The following is a 19,348-nucleotide window of genomic DNA, read 5'->3' as shown; positions in this document are numbered from 1 at the left end:
ATATGACCAGTCCCGTGGTGCATAACGTATGGTTGAAGCTAAATTTGAATCTCAAATGGCTCCTCACTCCCTACATAGTGTACGACATAGATAATAAAATTATGATTTTACGGACGAATAGAGCGATAGGTGTTACACGGTGATTCTTATATCTAACTGTAGAATATTAACATATTTTTTATAGGGCATATGTTAAACTATTTAGAAGTTACTCTTATTACAAAATCTACACAGTGCCCTACAAAGGGAACAGGGAGACATTTAGGAACATCCAGCCACATTACGCACAGACAGATATGGCAGCACACTCAGGGTCGCGCTACACTGACATAAATAACACCGGGATGGAGACTTTCCCTTCGACTGTTAAACCCCCAGAAGAGAAACCGGCTAAAGAGCAGGAAGAGACCGCAGGCCCGAAAAAAAGACCGTGCCGAGCATGTTCAGACTTTAAATCCTGGATGAGAGTTCAGAAGACACAGGCTCCTTCTCTCACAACTCAGGTGAGTGTAGTGAAGTCTCACTCTCCTTGTAATAACTTAAGCAACGTGGAATACTACAGAAAACTGTATTTAACCGAAGTTAAGCGATTAAATACACCCAATACAATTATAATAATAATATTCAAATAAATATAGGGAGCGTGAAATGACAATTGATGTGGGTTCAATGCTATAATAAATTTGATTAGGTGACTTAGCTAATAAAAATTTGAGGTTTGTAACATTTGAAACCAAACTTGTGGTTTTTTTTTATATCTCATAGCACTTCATGTAACAGGTTTGAAACTCACCAACATATTCACTTACATTTAATAAAATGCTCAAAAAGTCATGCAGTTTAATGACGCAATGGCTGTTTCTCAGTAGCAAGAATGCAAACATGTACTGAGAAGTCAAACTGGAAGAGCAAACTAATGATGCCATTTTAGGCCTTTTAATGGGAAAGTCACAAATTTATTCATGAATTCTCTGTATTTGGGATGTATCAAGAACACCATTTGGGTACTTTAACCATAAGATCCCACAAATATTGCAGATAGCATATAGCAGATTGAGACCCAGCCTGTGTGGTTATTATTTATTCTAAATATTAATCTAATATGTATACATGTCTTCAATTTTAAATATATTTAAGTAATATACAAGGCTCATATCATTGTGCAGTCACATCAGAATCAATTGCATGTATAACATATATTTGTCTTGGTAAACAAATATGTCGCTTAAATATAGGGGATATTTAAGAATAGATATTCATACCTGACATCTGGCATACACACAGACACACATGCATACAAATATCTATTCCTGTAGCATGTCAAACACACATTTGTAAGAGTATGCCAATATTGGTCTACATTGCAGAGTAGCTGGATGAGCAGCAGCTGGTTAAGTGGTACTGATTTAAATTAAATCTTTTGATCATATGAGTGTGAGGTCAGGACACCACATAATCAATATAACATCTGTGTTTTTTAAGTGATACAGCTACGACAAACTGGAAATGGTTTGTGGAATATAAGTGAAGATTTTCACACTTCTTTGTACATGATTTTATCTCTCTGGTTAGGAATCCCAGGTAGCTGACGAGAATGAAAAACCTGTGGAGTGTCCTCTGGACAGAGAGGAACTTGGAAGGAGTTCATGGTCTTTTCTCCACACTATGGCAGCCTACTACCCTGATACACCCACCACATCACAGCAAACAGAGATGACTCAATTCATCAACCTGTTTTCCAAGTTTTTTCCATGTGAAGAATGTGCTGAGGATTTAAGGACAAGGTAATTTAAGTGTGATATTTTGGAACATCAGTAATGACAGTTCTGTGCAAGTAGTGTAATTTCTTTTATTTTCTTTGCAATCAGAACACCCATTACATTAAATCTAAGTTGTTCATTTTCAGAAGATATTTTTGAGACTGTCTGTCTGTCTGTCAGTCAGTCACGGATGCTGGTCTTTCAAGGAGGGGAAGCTCAATTTAGGCCTAAATCGTAAAATTTGTCGGTTTATTTATACGTCAATTCTACCCTTCGTTCCTTTTTAAGAACATTTTTGGATTTTTGAAGAAAATTTTGGATCTTTGACCCTGTCGTACCAACAAGGTGTGATTACCAGGGACTTGACTAGTGTCCTCTCAATGGCCAGCAGAGCTAGGCTGCTTAAACGGCCTTGGCCCATGTGAAGTGTGTCCGCATGTGCTCCCACGGATCTCTACACCAAAGGATCGCTGATTCGCTCATTTCGCTGTCAATCAAAAAGTGATTCAGCCTCAGACAGATCCTCCAATCATCATGCAGAAGCTGAGCGTCCGGGCCAGCCGAGGCCAGCCCACTGCCCCCTAGACCCCCAGAGACGCTGAGCGTCCGATGGGCGGGACAAAGCCCAGCATTTATCCAATGACTCGTCTCATTTAGCTGCACTTCGCTGAGCTTCCCTTGCAGTCTTAGAGCAATCGCCTCTGATTTTATATATATATGTATGTATGTGTGACAGTGACATGTGGTCAAAATACCATATAGATCAAACAGCATAGAACATTTACTACCCTTCTCGCATGCACTTTTCAGAACAACCTCCTTGAGCCCCTGTCAAGAATGAGCACCTATTTAATCCAAAAGTGAGGCACCCAGCAGTTAGACACATGGGGCAGACATTCAGCAATTTTCTCTTGATTATGTTTTTTCTCCATTTAGATTTTTGCCATGTTTAACCAGTGCATGTATTTCTCTGTGCCTTTTGTGTTTGTTTTGCCCCATTTAATTATGTTTTTGCACTCTCACATAAACACGGGTCAAGTCCTGTGATTGGAGAAGACTCTGACTAGGACAATGCTGAAATACCTGCTATCTTCAGAAGACACAGCACAAAATCAAAATGGCTCATTTTATACCATGTCTATGATTTCAGCAAAAAAAAATTTGAATGGGTTGATATATTTCATAGTTTGTTAGGTTGGTACACTCTCAATAAAAAAAGTTATGGGAGAGGTACATTATTTTCACTAAATCTACAATCAGTGTAAATTTACCTTTAAAGGTAAAGCAGTGGTTTATAGACAGTTACAGTTGTGTTCTCTAAAGGTACATTACATTCTCTAATGCACTCTTGCTCTAAAAATAACTTTTGCTCTTTTTTTCCTCATATGTTCCCTCTACACACTGTGTGTGAGATGTTTTTCAGCTGTCATGAAGGTCTTAATGAGAAAAGTAATTAGACATAACTAAAGTGTGGAGCAGGGCTTTAATTGCAGATGAGTTTAATTTTGTATAAAAGTCAAAATCAGCTTCTTAAACTGTAATTGTAAGGTGTAAAACAGCAACATATTTACCAAAAATATTCTGAGGTTCTGTTTTTTATCAGTGCTTTGAGAATCTGTTTAGCTGAGAGACTTCTGTTCTTGACTGCATCATTTCTTATCTCTTCCAGATTGAAAACAAACCAGCCAGACACCAGCAGCCGCCACAACCTCTCTCAGTGGCTGTGTCATCTCCATAATGGCATCAATGTTCGATTAGGAAAGTCAGAGTTTGACTGTAGCAAAGTGGACGAGCGGTGGAGAGATGGGTGGAAAGATGGCTCTTGTGATTGACACTGACATACCCTCCACTCAGAAAAATAAAAATTAGTTGATCTCTTAGCCTGTGGTCCTAGTAATTGTTGCTAACAGTGGCTATTACAAATGATATATAGATATGTTATACATTAATATTATGCATAACCTTGTCCCAGTTTGTTTTGTTGGTGTATTTTCCTTTGTGATGTCTGTTTATAAAGACTAAGAACTTTATAAAATTGCTGTTTTTTTGCATTGTTTATCCTTTCTAAAATGGTATTAATGGGTATAAGGCTTTCCATAATGTTTTTCTGGTCTTTCATACAATACTGTACAATACAAAAGTGTGTCAATGTCTTTGATAAATCTGTAACAGAGAGAGGAAGTTTGGTTTCTTCTAATTGGCAGGTAGTGGAGAACACGAGGTAGTTGGCGTCCTCTGGCATTCAGCAACTAGCCTTGCCACTGAGAGGTACCCCAAGGCCTGGCAGCATTTTCCTTTCAGTGGAGGATCATTTCACCCTTTTTGGGAAAATGATCCATAACATTTATAAAGTTTATAATAGATGAGCTCTTATACTTTATGTCAAAATATAAATCTAAATTGCAGCAGGAATTAGCAGCAAGTGGGAAACTCTGTAGCTGTGGCAGTTAATGGCAGCTGGGAGTCATGATGAGTGGCAGCAAGGTCAGCTTCTGGAAGCTTTCAGGGACCTATTTGGTGGCAGCAGATGATGGGAAGCAGTAAAACACTGTCACAGCTAAATTTTGCTGCTGCCAGTGAACTAGTAGGCATTGACATTTCTCAGTATAAAAAGCTTCCTGACTGAAAATGCCTCTGAAGCTTGTACTACTGAGATGCTGGCGCTGTTTGGCGCTGTTGAGTAAGTTGCATTTGTGTGTTTGGGAGTGCGCAGGCCACTGCCAGGCGGCGGGGTGTGTGTGTATGTGTATATATGCGTTACTTTTCTCGACCCACAGACTAAAGCGTGAATAACGGTGTGAGGGAAAATGGACGGAGTGGGGTCTTTCGGCGCTGGTAGAGCTGGGGCTGCTTTCGACCCCATTTCTTTTATTCAGCAGCCTCAGACCATACTGAGGATTTTGTCATGGGTGAGTCTTCATTCATACTGTAGCGGTTTTATGTTGGTTTCCTGACGCTGAGTGAGAATGCCTGTCATAAACAATCTATAAGAGAAACCCATCACGGATGAGTAATTACTGCCTATTTTTCCTTGTGAATGTATTTCTATTGTGAATGTTATGCCACTGCGATGCTGTAATTAATTGTTGATGTCTGTAGCACTGTCATTAATTATATTTATTTTTATTTGTATGTTTTCTGTACATTGCCTGGGGATATTGACGTATTGAGGGAATGGGAGGCAAATATTCAGGCACTCAGCATATTCTTCACCCAGTTTCCTTACCATTTACTCATATCGTTTATTGTTAGAACGGATTTGTCTCCAAAAGACCATAGGCTGACCATCCTCTGCCCACGTTGCGGTAACAGGAGCGTTTAGGAGGAGCAGAGAAAAATGTCGATGTCAGAGGCCGCCTGAGCTATACACCGAGCTCCTCACCTGCCACTTACCATGACATCTCCTCCATTTTGATTGGCTCCCCCGATTACCATGCACTTGTGGATCTGTTCGAGCTTGGAGCTTGGCAAAAAAAAAAAAACAAAAAAAAAAACTAAACACCAAAATTACGCCCAAACTACACAGATATTATTGTGCCAGGGGTGCACACTTTTTAAAATGTTTTATATTATATATACATCTATTTCTTATATTTAAGTCAGGCTTGAGACACCACAGATATTAAAAACAGAATGCACCGAGAATAAGGACGTAAAATAAACAAAATACTCTTTAAGATTATTGTTGATCTTCATCACTCTTAGGTGCAGATACATTAAGGCCAAAATTTGAAATATTTCAGATTCACTCGTGTGAAAGCTATAACAGAGTAATAGAATGGATTAATATCATGTTTATTTTTTTCATTCTAGATTTTCTCAATGGTGGTATTTGGCTCCATAATAAATGAAGGCTATGTAAACAATGGAAGTGAGAGGCTCTACTGTGTTTTTAACAAGAACTACGATGCCTGCAACTATGGGATCACCATTGGGCTCATAGCGTTTTTTGCCTGCATATTTTTCTTTATACTTGATATGAAGTTCCAACAGATCAGCAGTGTTAAAGACAGGAAAAAGGCAGTCATGCTGGAGATTGGCTTCTCAGGTATGTTTGTGATATCTTTTATATTCTGGGATGGAACTTCTGAGATTTTATGATCATGGAGTCAAAAAACAAAGAATAGATTCATGTCCTTTAATTTATTTGTTAGTGTTCAGTCATTGTGATCATTTCTGTTGTGCCTGTTAAAAGGAGAAATGTCATTCCATCCATATATTTTTTCAGGTTTCTGGACATTCCTGTGGTTCGTTGGTTTCTGCTTCTTGGCAAATCAGTGGCAACGCACCACACCAGACGAGCTGCCCTTGAACCAAGGAGCTGATGCTGCAAGAGCTGCCATAGCTTTCTCCTTCTTCTCCATCTTCACCTGGGTAAGCATCTTCATCCGGGTGAGGGTACAGAGGCAAGGCATGTATTTATACTACACAACCAAAAGCACATGGACATTTGCTCATCCAAAAATAGGTAGTTTCCCCCCACCCCACTTTCCTGCAATAACAGTTTCTGCTCTCCTTTAGACTAGAATATGGCTCATGTATCGGAGGGTCTGATTCAACCACAAGAACTTTAGAGAGTTCGGTCACTGTTGGATGATTAGTTTCTGGTCTTATACATTTTCTAGCAATCATGTGGCATTGAGTATGGTGCTTCTCTGTCATGACTTTATATGTAACACAAGCTGTGAATGCTCAGCTGATCATTTGTGTTCACATTGTGTGCACATTAATTCAATAATTATAAAGAGTGTCTTGGAATTACAGTGTACTAATAAAATCATTTTGGAAAGAATGTTTAATAATTACATAATTACATATTGATAATGAAGCAGTCTTTTATTCTTTCCTCGATAATCCAAACGATGTGTAGGTGAGAGACAATGACAGAGCTGGGAGAAAACAGGCTCATTTGGGTCTAAGAATAACATCATGACCTATCTAAAGTATATTAGATTGTTCTACATACAGCTTTCAGTTTTCAGGGTGGTGTGGAGCAGCGTTACTTCATGTAAACTGTGCTTCACCACTGGAAGCTCATGTTAATGTATGCACTCAGCTGACTGAGCAACAATGACAGGGTGGCAGCAGATGTTTCCATTTGATATGTGTTATATTTTATTCTTTTTTTTCTGATCTGAGCTGCCATTTTATAGGATATTAAGTCTAGGACCAGGCCAAATATTTGTGACTTTCTTAAATGTAACTGATTATTTAAGGCATGTTTGGAGATTAAAGTTGCTTTTAAACTATATGTAAGGTACAATTAATGAGAGAAACTTAGTTTAAGAACCTAAACATTTTTGAAGTGTTAAATCATGAATGCCTTAAAGTATTACTAAAAGTATTTAATTTCAATATAATGTAATAGAACGTACATATATGTATGTATTATTAAATTATTTAATATCAGCAAATGGACTTGTAGTAGTTTGATGCATTGACTTGTCTATTATCATCTTCTGTTTCAGGCTGGTCTGACCGTCAGAGCTGTGCAGAAATACCTGCTGGGAACTGACATGACTCTTTTCACCACAGAGCACATGGATGGCAACCAGACCCAGACTATTCAGCCTATTCAGCCATATCCCACTGGCCCCACTTTAGAGACCACAGACACGTACCAAAGCCCACCTTTCACTGAGAACCTGGACTCAAATGCCCCAACCTACCAGGTGCCAATTTACTAGAGAGGTGCCAGTCAGGATCCATGTGCAATGTATATGACCTGTTAAATCTAGTACAAATGGAGAGGGAGGCCCTGGCCTTTCCCCAAACTGATATGATGTGACACTGTTCATAGGTAGTGCTGTGCTGTGACCTTCTGTACAAGAGTTTGTTGATTGTGAATTCACTTTTATTTGGGTCTATATGGGTAGTTAAGCCTTACTTCATGAGGTTGAATTGAACAGAGGTAAATATCACTCCGTGTGTGATAGAAGGTGTCCTGGTCACCAAGTCTAGGGAGATTCAGACTAGCTTTCACGTGATAAAAAATGCAGTCAGCTGAAGGACTGAAAAAATACCTAGTAATAAAAAGTCAGTGTCTATTGGTACATGAAAATATGCATGTATAATATAATATTCAGAAAGCAATTAAGTGCCATGCATCAAAAATAATAAATCAATCAATAAATCAATAATAAATCAATCAATAAATCAATAAAGTGCAATATTTCAAATATATCTTCAGCTGTGAAAAGAGTCCTCAGATTATACCACAGTACGTTTACCAGTTACAAACTGCCAGATTGTCTGTCTGTTTTGAAAAGATGTTTCAGGGGGCATTCTTCCTCAGAGAAGGAAGCTTATAGAGGTTTGTAGATAACAGTGTCTTAAGTATTAAAGATTATAACAGTGTAGCAAGCGGCCTGCCGATTTAGTGTTTTAGTGAAGCCAGTACAGGAATATGCGTGAATATATCTGAATAAAGACTGCACTGAGCTCAGGGTGGTTTGAGTGATTTTAGTAAGTTAGGAACTGTGCATACCACAAGCAGGATTGCCCTACGTACACACCCCAAAGAAAGAGTCCAAATCCTAGTGCTGATGTAAAAAAAAAAATTCAATGAAGGCTATAATTAGCTATAATAAGTCTGGCATAACCCAAAAAAAACAAAAAAAAAAAACGGTGCAAATGAACAAAAACATTGAATGTAAAGGGACATTCCAGACTAAAACTAGGGTGTAATGTTTGTTCTTGTGCAGTATACTGTAGCACTGTTTTGTACTCAGCTTCATCAGTTCCATACCAGCCAATAAAAGTCAGAGATTAAAAGAAAAACGGAGGTATCTATTTAAACCTGTAGCTAACTTTAGCCTTTAGGTTGTTCCACTCCTCTGATGAGGTATTTTTCTCATTATATTAATCTATGATTGAATGAACATTTGAAGATTTACATAGATGTAATAAATTATATTCTAATACTAAAGTTAGCAATTTGCCTTTTTATTTACATATTTATTTTATTTGCATTCACCAACTAATGGTTGTAGCAAAATACATTTTATAATAAATATGTCCACTACTCCAAAAAGGTGTAGCAATAGTTACTTACAAAAGAATTCTCTGGAATGTCCCTTTAAATCTGTACTGATTATTAAATGACCTTCTTTTTGGAAAATCATAAAAGCCTAGAGATAATTTAAATAACTGCAGTACGTTTCTTAAAGCACACTAAATCAGATGTTTGAAAATGTTTGGTGACCATCATCTTCTTTGTCTGATTCGTGGTAGATATCTCGTTTCTGTGTTTTCAGATAGGGAAGCATACACAAAGTGATATTGAGTGTAATTCAATACATGACATGTAAATGGAATATGTCCATGAACTTGGTCAGGTCTTTTTGTGTTTCCTGTACTACCCGTGCACATAAAATTATTAAAATACTTTATGCACCACTATGTCAAATGAACTCGTTAGATTTACTAGTCTGTAACTGCAGGTAAAAAATTGGCACCTCTGATTGTGTAAAACCTCTGCCAAATATTTCCATTTATTGTTTTCTTACCCTCTCAATAAACCAAATTTGCACCAGGGAAAGAAATATATATATGTAGCCTAGATATTGACTTTTCATTTGTAACCTCTGGCGTCATACTCCATCTCATGTTTTAAAGCGTTATATGAAAGATTTACTGTAGTCATCTTGAATGTCTTTGGACCACGGTTGCTTGAAATCATGAAAATAAAAAGACCTGTTTTTCATGAGAAGCCAAATAATACAAATACACAATCCTTGTTGTTGGAGCTGAAAAGGTGCTAACATACAACTGCTTATTTTTGACTTACTGAAGGAGCAGCTGACGATATAGCTCTTATGTGAACATGGCGTTAAAAATGTTAACCCCATACAGTAGAATGGGGTTTGATTCCCTCCCACGGCACACACACAATAGTCGACCAAAATGGTTCCTAATTTAACATTCATTACATTCACCTGAATCTTTAAGTTTTCAAATCATCATTCTGCATAAAAATACATTTTTAATTTCATTAGCAAACCCCATTTTCAGAAGTGTTGAAAAATTGTAAAATGCAATAAAATAAGTATTGGTAGTGTATTAATTTCCTTGAACATTTACTTAGCTGACGAAAGAATCCCCAAACACGCCTCCACATCAAATGGTACAGTACCTTCATACATATGCAAGTCAACAATGTGCTAGCCGCTGATGTTCACACATACCATGAGAGAGCTTTTTCTACACTCTCTTTCAGATCATATATGGCTCACAGCATTTCTGCATAGAACTTATGTATAGCTTTATTGTTGCATAAAAGATTTTCAGGTTGCAATTATTGATGCAGCCGCAAACTGTGTTACACGATAAAGAGTTTTTCAAAGTATTCCCAGGCTCGTGTGGATATATTTATCACAGCAGCCTAATGGTTTCTCATGAAATGCTGAATGCTTAAAAGGCCACGTTCAACAAATACTGAATGCTATCACAGTATTAGTCAGTAGTAAAATGCCTAGTTCTTTTTTGAACAATTGAAAAATTCTTTACATTCTGTTTGTTTCAGGTCTCACATTCAATATTTGTTTATATTTACAAAACACAATCAATTTGGTCAGCGAAAACACTGAAAATCTTTTTTGTACTTTTTCCATTCAATAAATCACAGATGGTTTTAACTGCATTTTACAAAATATTTTTTTCCAGAACTGGGGTTTGCATGTGTGTCTGTGTAAGCATATAAATAATCATCGTTTTCTTGACCTGTTAAATAAAATGTAATACCCGCCCAAAACACCAATGATAAAAGCTGATAAGGTTGTCGGTGACATCACTTTGACACTCGTGTGAATTTTTTTTTTTCTCATTCAAATAAATGAGCCCCCATTTATTGTTGTTGTGGTTTCGACAATGTGTGCAATGACATCTTTATAGAGAAATGTTGGGAGATTTAAAAAATAAATAAATTTCAAAATGCAGCAAACTAGAATTAGAAATTGACCATGCTAAAAGCACTGGTAGAAACCTGATGAAAATAATTTTAGCAAAAAAAAAAATAAAAATCCAGAAATCTGGAATTAGAAAATAATGGAATATACAGTAGCAATTAATACTTTAAAGTAAATATCCCTTCAGGTACAACTTGAGGTTTCCAATGGAAAAAAAAGACCCTGATTAGTCTTTTTCCATTCAACAAATCAGTTTTATGAATAATAAATCTCCAAAACCTCCTACAGCATTACAATCAGATAAGCCCTCATCCTTTTAAACATCTATGACCGTGGAAAAGCCTCAGTCTATGTTCTGGGGTAGTGCCCCTATTACTGGCAGTTAACTGATGATCTTGCCTAAGGCCTGAAGGGAAGGAAAGTCATCATCTCCGATATGTAGAGTTTTATGGGCATTCAAGTCCTTAAGTGCCAACACTTGCTTACAGGTAGGACAGACTTGGCAGTCCAGTTCTAGACTGTTGTTAGAAGTGCCCGTCTGCCATGCTTTCTTTTTGTTCTTCTTGGGCTTGGAACCTTGCTGCTGTTTCTCCAAGGCCTTAAAGTCTGCATGGGCTGTGAGAAGCTCTTGCTGTTTCTGAGTGTCTGGGAGAAGAACCAGCAACTCATTAAAGACCCTGCTAAAGTTGTCTCCCAGCAGCTCCTGGCAGCTTCTGTGGTACTGGGCAGCAGACATTAAACCCTGGTTAAAAAAAATAAATAATATGGAAAAAAAAAAATAAAAAAAATTATAGAATGAGCATCCAAAAATAAAGGACTTGTTTAGGTACAGAATCTTACCTAACAATAATAAAATATCAAAATTACATCTGTAATATTAATTCCTAAATATGTGAAATGAAAAATGCATACAATTACCTGTCTAAATTGTCCTGAATAATTTTTGAATTCATTGAACTTGGGTTCATCGTTTTGAAGGAAGTTCTTTATAGACTGAATAAGGTCCATGTTCCTCTGTTTGAAATTTTCAGGCATTTGATAGTTTCCAGGTAAAGATGCTGGTCTGAAAATAATAACCAAAAGAGAATAATAAATAAATGAAAGAAATAACATATATATAAAAAATTACTTTACAAATGTAATTACTCTTTTCATGGCCTTGCACATAACATTTTTGGTGACTGTTACTTCAGTATTAATCTCTCTACAAACAGAATCAGCTGATTTGTTTTCTATCCATATTAAAAATGTATACTACAAAATGCCAAAATGTGTTTAACATCATTTTAAACTGTAAAAATATTAAAAAGCAATACAGTTTTGCCCTCTCAGGCATCAGCCAGTACAGACACATTTTATTTGGAAAAAATTGAAAACTGTTTAAGACTGTGGGAAAGATTCAGGGGAAAGTTTGTTTACATTTAGAAGCTCTGCATCTTTTAAGGTGGAACGGTATGTTTGTACGTGGTTGAAGTTTAACTTCTGCGTTTTACTCACTGTTTGAATTACCACAGAAACTCATTTGTAAGTCAGTTGTCTAAAAAAAACTGTCCTCTTTACTCATTTACTAAAACTGGGGCTTTGTAAGCACTAGAGAGCTAGCAAACGATAAGGAAACATCTTCTGAATTTTATAAAAAGTGTTTTTCAATTACAATTGTGCATGCTGCCTTTAAACTCTTTATGTATTTTTAGACTTCAATGTTTGATATCCAGTCAGTTTGGTTTTAAGAGTTTGAGTTTCTCAAGTTTCACCATGAACAGTACTTTGTATTATTTGTCTATTCCATTTTATGCCTACTAACCTGTTAATAACTGGCACAGAAGTTTCTACTACATTACTGTTCAGTGGAACACCAGTGAATCCTGGAGGAGGCTTGCTGAACACAGGCCCAAGGCCAGGAGGGGGAGGAGGAGGCAGCCCAGTCTGAGTGTTCTTCAATGGAAATGCACTTTTAAACCCTAAAACACAAAAAATATTCAAAACGTTTCAACAGTTATGACATTGCATAGGTGAAAATGCCTTAGGTGTTGTGTCTGTAAGGAATAAGGCAAGCTCACCAGGTGGAGGTTTCTTAGAAATAAGGGCAGGGAACTCTTCTTCGGGTGCATGACCTAGATCATATACTGGTTGTTTTTTGGGGGCAGGGGGTTCTTCAGGAACACTAGCATATGAAATTGTATCAGTAGTTTTGTCCTTATATCCATTTATAAAGGAGCTTGTTTTAGGTACCACAGGACCATTGGAAATGTTGCCATCTGGTGGCTTGGATTCAGGAACATTTTCTTTGTGAGCTGCATGGGTCACCAGTTCAACATTTTGTGAAGATGTCCCAGAAGGGGCGGTCATTGCTTGTTTCTTCTTTTTGCCTGCTTTAGCATTTGGCTGAGAGCCAGACTTTACAGTTAGCAGTGATGAGATTTCCAGCATGGTGGGTACAGCACGAATCTCCTGTGTAGTTTTACCACTGTGGGGGTCTTCATCATCTGATGAGACAGGAGATTTCCCTTTAAATCCAGCTTTGGCGCTTTCGGAAGAAACAAGCTTTTTCTTGCGGCGAGAAGAAGTGAGGGCCTGAGGAACACTACTGGAGGGAGGAGGATCACTGGAGGAAAACACAGAGGCAGAGAAAGGAGGGGCTGTCTTAGTTGGCAGAACCACAGGTTTATTATTGTCCACCACAGATTTACTTCCTGCTTGGGACCAAGCAGAGTTTGTGTTCCCCTGGGGTTTATGAGGTTTGATCTTTGAGACAAGGGCAGGGAAATCTTCCTCTTGAAATGAAGAAAGTTTTTTAGGCTGAGCCATATATGATGCCCTCTTTGGAGCTGAAGCCGCTGCACCAGACTGCACCAGGCTGGGAAAATCATCCTCTTTCAGTGAGACAGGAGGGGTTTTGATCGTGCTGCAACAAAGAACGCTTGTCAGTGTGCAGTCCTGAAATTCCAACTAATCCTACATATACAGAAATGTTCCTGGACACTGAAAACAGAAACTAAATGTTTTACAAAATATTAAATATAGTTATAAATTAAAACATACCTCGGTAGGTTTGGGGGGGCTGCACTAGCCCCTAAAACTGGGAAGTCCTTACCAGTCAGTGAGGCATTACTCTTCACTGACCGCCCTGAAAAAAAAACCATGAAGTTAGCTAACCCTAACATACATACACACATACATTTTCCTTTTGATTTAGCTGTACTTAGCAAGTAAAAAATGTCTTTCGCATAGTAAGAAATCTCATTTGATCCCTTGAGATGCCTCAGCCATCCAAGTCCGGGAGTCCTATAGAGTACAACTGACAGTTGCATTAGTAGGAGTTTGAAATGAAGCAGTGTGTTTGCCTCACACCTCAGAGGAATCATGGGTTTGCACCTACTCTCATAAGGCTGGTAGTGCTGTGTGAGAGTACAGGAGAAACTAAACAGCAGGTGACAACCCCATTTCCAAAAAAGTTGGGACACAGTGCACGTTGTAAATATAAACAGAATGCAAAGATATGCAAGATATACCTTATATGTAATTTAAAATAGTACAAAGACAACATTTCAAATAATGAAATGAGGAAATTTTAACGCTTTGGAACCTATACCCATCTTGAATCTGATGTCAGCAACACATTCCCAAAATAATATTATAATAAAATATAATTAGTTCTTTTGGTGGAAAAGTGCTATATATGCAAGGGACAAGGCTCAAAACCAGTATTAGCTGCCTATAACCGTCTTGCCCTTGGGTGGCACTGATTTAAAAAGACATTTTTCTCTAGTGGAAACTAGGCTCCATGGGCTCAGAAATTCTTTGTTGTTGCTTATTTCAGTAAATTGTTTGCTTATTTATGTAAGATATGATCAAGACACATTCTGCATTACAAAAGCAAGGCTTCTTAGTAAAAAAAAAAAAAAAGAGTCTGGGGGCTAAACAAGTCCAGGCCTGTCACCCACTGAAAACAACTGGTGCATAATGAAATGAAAAAAAAAAAACTTTAACAGAGACCCAAAGCTTGTTAACTATAACAATTAAGAATACGAAAACATTTCATTTTCACAACTACAGCAATTTGTCTCCTCGGTTCCTAAACATACACAGTGCTGTTAAAAGTGTAGGTGATGCAACACAGAAATAAACAGGCGCCGTGCCTGTCTTTTATGAACATGCTGCTGGCGTCAAATTGTTGACCTGGTACTATTTTCAAATAAACATAGAGTGTAAATTATTTGCACATTACTGCATTTTGTTTTTAAGTTTACATTTTTGTACACAGTCCAAACATTTGGAAATAGGATTTGTATGATATAACAAAAAATAAATAAATAATTAAATAAAATAGAGGGACAGATCTACAGAACGTCTGTCCATATAAACCACACATTCAGCAGATTGTCTGCAATAGAGGAACATTTACAATGTATCAGTCAATATCTACCAGGTATAGAAACATCTGCTGATTAATCCTCTAACAATGTATAGAAATTTCTAAATACTACATAAAGAATGATACATATAAAGCCTTAATCTAATACAGAAAACCTATGGTGCAGAGTACCTGCCATGCTGCTATAAATACATGACATTACAAATATATTAAACATCTGTCATTTTTTGACGAACGATTTTTTGACACTTCAGACATCACATCAAGATACCCCATGAGAAGAAACCATGAATTCAAGGAAAATACAGAGATATGAAGGGCTCCACATCACAGTTCACTGCTGTTTACCTTGGATGTCACTAGGAGGCTTGGTTGTGCTCCGGCTGCTTCTTATCTCATCTGTGTCCATTTTCTCCTCTTTGCGTGGTTTTTGGTTGCTTCTCTCATGAACATGCCCCCTCTCCTCCTGTTGAAAGGCAGCCTTTGAGGCTTGAAGAGCAGCAGCCAAATCTCTATCCACCTCCTCCCTGCACACAAGAACACATTTAGTAAAACCTATTAGGAGTGAGCTACATTTAAAAAAAAAACCATGTTTTTAAACAATATGTCAGCCTTGACTTCAACAAAAAGACACACACACACACACACACGAAATGCCTTTACCAGATTCACATTAAAGAGTAATAATTTCAGCTAACTCCACCTCAAGTTCAACTCAAAATAATGCTCCAAAATGGGAGGGTGCAATTTGGGGGGATGCTGCAGTAATGTATATATTTGGAGGTGGGGAACACCCCCAACCCCATTCCTCATCAGATTTGTTCTCCATTTCTCTTTTATAACTGCTTACATTTTCCCTCTCTTTAGGCTCATATGCGTCTCTTATAGTCCAGCACAGGTGGGCATCACCTGGGCATTAGCTGAGATATTTGTTGAATGTGATGTGTTATCATATAAGCAGGATTATTATTTGTATTATTAGATATGTTCACTAAAAAAATTAGGTCTTAGGGTGCAGTTATTCTTTAAGTCTGACATAAAATTCCAACATCCACCAAGCCAGGTTGATTACTAGTAGCTCTGTAATGAGACAGACTCACCTGATGTACCTCCAGCTTCTAACATTCTGCTGTGCTCCTGGGGCTCTTCCTCTTCCAGATCGTGCTTGCCTGTTGAAGCGTTCAACCTCCTCATAGTCATCCCCACCAAAGGTACCTTAAAAAGTCATTCAGTGTGTGTAAATTAATTAAGATCCAAGAGCAACACAAATACAAATAGTTTGTTACCCAACCCACCGTCATTCCTTCTCTGCTGTCTTGGGGCATAGGTAAACTGTATATCGATTTGGCGATTCTGCCGTGCCTCAGCCCGGTTCTTACTATGAGCAGCAGCCTTGTGGGCCTTGTAATCAATCTCTGTCCGAAAAGCATGGGTGAACTGCTCTGTGCTGCAGCGTCCCTCCTCACACAGGTAATGACACTCTCTGAAGTGCTCACTGAGATACTTGTAGTCACTAGACAAGCAAAAGTCAGATTCATTTTTTAAAGCTTTTTCTTTGAAGCACCAAAAGCTGACCAACAGGGAAAAACGGGACTACCTGTAGTATTCTTGTGCCCCATCCACATCACAGAAATGGCAAAAGTAGTGGTCCCGTCTTAAGTGCTTTAGCAGCTCATCATTATCCAGGTATCGATCATCACAGAATTTACAAAGTGGATGACCACGATGAGATGTGTCATCTGGGTCCCCTTGTGTCCGGTGCCGAGCTAGTTCCTTGCGATTATACCACTTCCTCTCATAAGAAAATATCTGAGAATATACATGAAGATGATGAACAAATGTATATCAAAAGACCAAGTTAGACATTAGTTCTCCATTTATACCATACCTTCAAATGTTTAGCACATAACTTGCAGCAAAAGAGCTCATGCTGCTTCCGCATGTGTTGCTCCAGCTCCTCAAATCTGGAGAACACTTTGGGCTCCATACATTTTGGACATTCCGAGAGCAAAATCTTCCTGATGAAGGTATAAAGGAAAGAACAGCATTTGAAATGATAACAGAAAACTGGAACGTGCATCAATTCTATGCAGTATGTTAAATAAATGGTTAAAGTACCTGTACTGGGCAAATATTTTTCCATCAGCAAAATAGATGTCATATTTCTTTTCAAACTGATATTCATGATGAGGGATAGCAGCAAACGGTTTAAGTGTTCTTACAAAGATAACCTGAAAAGGGGGAAAGATTCAAGTAAACATTAAAGTAAAGATTAAACATTCTGAAATCACTGAGATAGGAGTCTGACTCATGAGCAGCAGTGGATTCCAGTCATCACGTGTCTGATGCGGTGCTCATATCCATATGGCCTTAACGTGAACTCTCCCAACCCGTGTTAGTTTGACATGTTGGACAATCTGGAATCAATGTCGTTGATGACAGAAATAACTTCAAGCTCTGGAAATGACCTGGTTTAATTAAATTGTACGACATATACTATTAATGGAAGTCTTATTCAAGCAACTTGAACAACTATAATAAGCTCCTTGAGTCAAAATAATGAATGAAGTATAAACCAACAAGAGAAAAACGTAAGGTTTTGGGACTTGAATTTAAAATGTTAACAGTAACAGTTCCCTCTGAACGTCCCCACACTAAGGTAATGCTCTGACCGTGGTTTAGAGAAACCTGTCCCATTTCAGCCCGGCACAGTTCGCCGGATAGCCACATTAGCTCACTAGCGTTAGTGTTATGACAAGTGCTTCAGGACGAACCGTGATTAGCTCTGGGTATAACTCATCTGATTCACACCTTAGTTGAGGTTAGCTAAATCCAACACATCTCAAAACCCATTAAAACAGTGTTATAAAGTCATCAATACGACTGGCCTTAACCAATATGGATTGGCTGGAGTTTATAGACCTATTGAGGAATGTCATTAACTATTTGATTTGACCATGAAAAGCTCAGATTTAAACCCTTTTCAGGAGGAGAAGAAGAGAGAGGGCCAAGATACGCACCATACACCATGCTAACCATTTCTTGCCACGGACCAATGAGTTAAGACTTTATACACTAAAAAACGAATACGACTAAGCGTATATTTTAAGCATTGATATAAAACACGGACTAATCTCAAAGAACGGCGACCCAGTTAACTGATAACGCTTTATCGATTAAACTTTGTGTTCCACCTTAAAGCTTCCCGAGGTTCTGAGGGGTAATTGCCGTTTCATTTAAGGTGGAACGGTTAATTCGAGTAGGAAGCTAACTCCAGTCTCTCAGTGGATGAGGAGCTGACGCGTGCGGCCTGCTGTTGTATGTGCGCGCACTCTGGGGTGAGACGGTGTGTAAGTGTAGCTAGTGTTGTAGTGAGAGCGGCACCTTGTCCAGCTCCTCTCGGCACACGGCGCAGTATCTCTGCTCACAGAGGACTCTCATTTTAGTGGAGCAGCGGTAACACACCGGGTGATCACACTTCCCCACGGCGAACAGCTCCACGTCCTGGCAGCACAGCACACACACGCTCTCGGACTCCTTCCTCATCTGAGACTCCATATTTCTCTTTGAAAGGGGCCGGTTCTGGAGATGTTCTGTTTGTTATGATTTAGATTTTCTCTCGGCGCTCAGCTCCGAACGGCAGCACAGCAGAGGAGCAACGACTGCTTACGTAATTCCCCGATGCATTATGGGTAGAGTTCGCCACCTGGCCTCGATACTTCTCCACTTCTGGAGAGATTTGGGTTGCGTTTAAAACCATGTCACTTTACACACTACACACTACATTACATAAGGATTTTCCTACGGTGTCCTACTGGTGACATCTCTTTACAATTGAATTAATGAGTGCGAACGACTTAATAATGCAAGAAAACGTATTAAATTGTAGAATCTTATTTTTTAAATAATACCTAAGACCGATTAAGAACAATATATCCAGATTTATAATAGTTTATTACGTTCCCACACGTTAAAAATATCATTTCATAAATGTACTTTATACAGAGTGCCTAAGGTGATATGGTTGTTGTTTTTAATAAGGCGTGGCCACATTTAGGCAATTTAATAATTATATTTTTATGTGGCCTTGATGTAAAACATTGAGGCAATGAAAAAATGTTGTGGCCATGAAATAATACATAGAGACCACAAGAAAATATGTTGTCCTATATACATATATATCCTATGTCATCAATTTTTATAAATCAATTATTATTATTATTATATTTTTTATTTCAGAAATACAAACCACATGGCCAAACAAGATGGGACACTGGGCAGAATGCAGACAATATGCAATGATGCAA

The 19,348-nt window shown here is 38.1% G+C and overlaps 3 protein-coding genes across 3 annotated transcripts; 2 read left to right on the top strand and 1 right to left on the bottom strand.

Annotated features, from left to right (window-relative positions):
• The first annotated feature begins 152 nt into the window (after nt 1-152).
• On the top strand, nt 153-3,796 carry gfer (growth factor, augmenter of liver regeneration (ERV1 homolog, S. cerevisiae)). The gene is made up of 3 exons (XM_066675360.1): nt 153-503; nt 1,573-1,784; nt 3,430-3,796. Exons 1-3 carry the CDS (start codon nt 297-299, stop codon nt 3,590-3,592), a joined length of 582 nt encoding a protein of 193 aa, XP_066531457.1. The 5' UTR covers nt 153-296; the 3' UTR covers nt 3,593-3,796.
• A 491-nt stretch (nt 3,797-4,287) lies between these two features.
• syngr3a (synaptogyrin 3a) lies at nt 4,288-9,484 on the top strand. Its single transcript, XM_066674251.1, has 4 exons — nt 4,288-4,669; nt 5,574-5,808; nt 5,989-6,134; nt 7,229-9,484. Exons 1-4 carry the CDS (start codon nt 4,568-4,570, stop codon nt 7,445-7,447), a joined length of 702 nt encoding a protein of 233 aa, XP_066530348.1. The 5' UTR covers nt 4,288-4,567; the 3' UTR covers nt 7,448-9,484.
• A 27-nt stretch (nt 9,485-9,511) lies between these two features.
• znf598 (zinc finger protein 598) lies at nt 9,512-18,775 on the bottom strand. The gene is made up of 12 exons (XM_066674250.1): nt 18,426-18,775; nt 17,160-17,272; nt 16,930-17,059; nt 16,639-16,850; nt 16,337-16,554; nt 16,142-16,256; nt 15,390-15,568; nt 13,709-13,793; nt 12,727-13,571; nt 12,471-12,627; nt 11,585-11,729; nt 9,512-11,408 (listed from the first exon to the last, which is right to left on the bottom strand). The coding sequence occupies exons 1-12, from the start codon at nt 18,597-18,599 to the stop codon at nt 11,049-11,051; spliced, it is 2,733 nt and encodes a 910-aa protein (XP_066530347.1). The 5' UTR covers nt 18,600-18,775; the 3' UTR covers nt 9,512-11,048.
• Between the last annotated feature and the right edge of the window lie 573 nt (nt 18,776-19,348).

The sequence above is a fragment of the Hoplias malabaricus genome, chromosome 6, assembly GCF_029633855.1.
Source record: "Hoplias malabaricus isolate fHopMal1 chromosome 6, fHopMal1.hap1, whole genome shotgun sequence".
NCBI classification, from domain to species: Eukaryota; Metazoa; Chordata; class Actinopteri; order Characiformes; family Erythrinidae; genus Hoplias; species Hoplias malabaricus.
This window is presented reverse-complemented; position numbering and strand designations above follow the sequence as displayed.

Excerpts from the sequence above, each read along its gene's own strand:
- gfer (XM_066675360.1), top strand. The coding sequence starts at position 297 with ATGGCAGCACACTCAGGGTCGCGCTACACTGACATAAATAACACCGGG. Across the intron at positions 504-1,572 it reads CTCCTTCTCTCACAACTCAG|GAATCCCAGGTAGCTGACGA; the intron begins GTGAGTGTAGTG and ends CTCTCTGGTTAG. Across the intron at positions 1,785-3,429 it reads GCTGAGGATTTAAGGACAAG|ATTGAAAACAAACCAGCCAG; the intron begins GTAATTTAAGTG and ends TATCTCTTCCAG.
- syngr3a (XM_066674251.1), top strand. The coding sequence starts at position 4,568 with ATGGACGGAGTGGGGTCTTTCGGCGCTGGTAGAGCTGGGGCTGCTTTC. Across the intron at positions 4,670-5,573 it reads TACTGAGGATTTTGTCATGG|ATTTTCTCAATGGTGGTATT; the intron begins GTGAGTCTTCAT and ends TTTTCATTCTAG. Across the intron at positions 6,135-7,228 it reads TCTTCTCCATCTTCACCTGG|GCTGGTCTGACCGTCAGAGC; the intron begins GTAAGCATCTTC and ends CTTCTGTTTCAG.
- znf598 (XM_066674250.1), bottom strand. The coding sequence starts at position 18,599 with ATGGAGTCTCAGATGAGGAAGGAGTCCGAGAGCGTGTGTGTGCTGTGC. Across the intron at positions 16,555-16,638 it reads GGGGCACAAGAATACTACAG|TGACTACAAGTATCTCAGTG; the intron begins GTAGTCCCGTTT and ends TTGCTTGTCTAG. Across the intron at positions 11,730-12,470 it reads TCTGTGCCAGTTATTAACAG|ACCAGCATCTTTACCTGGAA; the intron begins GTTAGTAGGCAT and ends TATTATTTTCAG.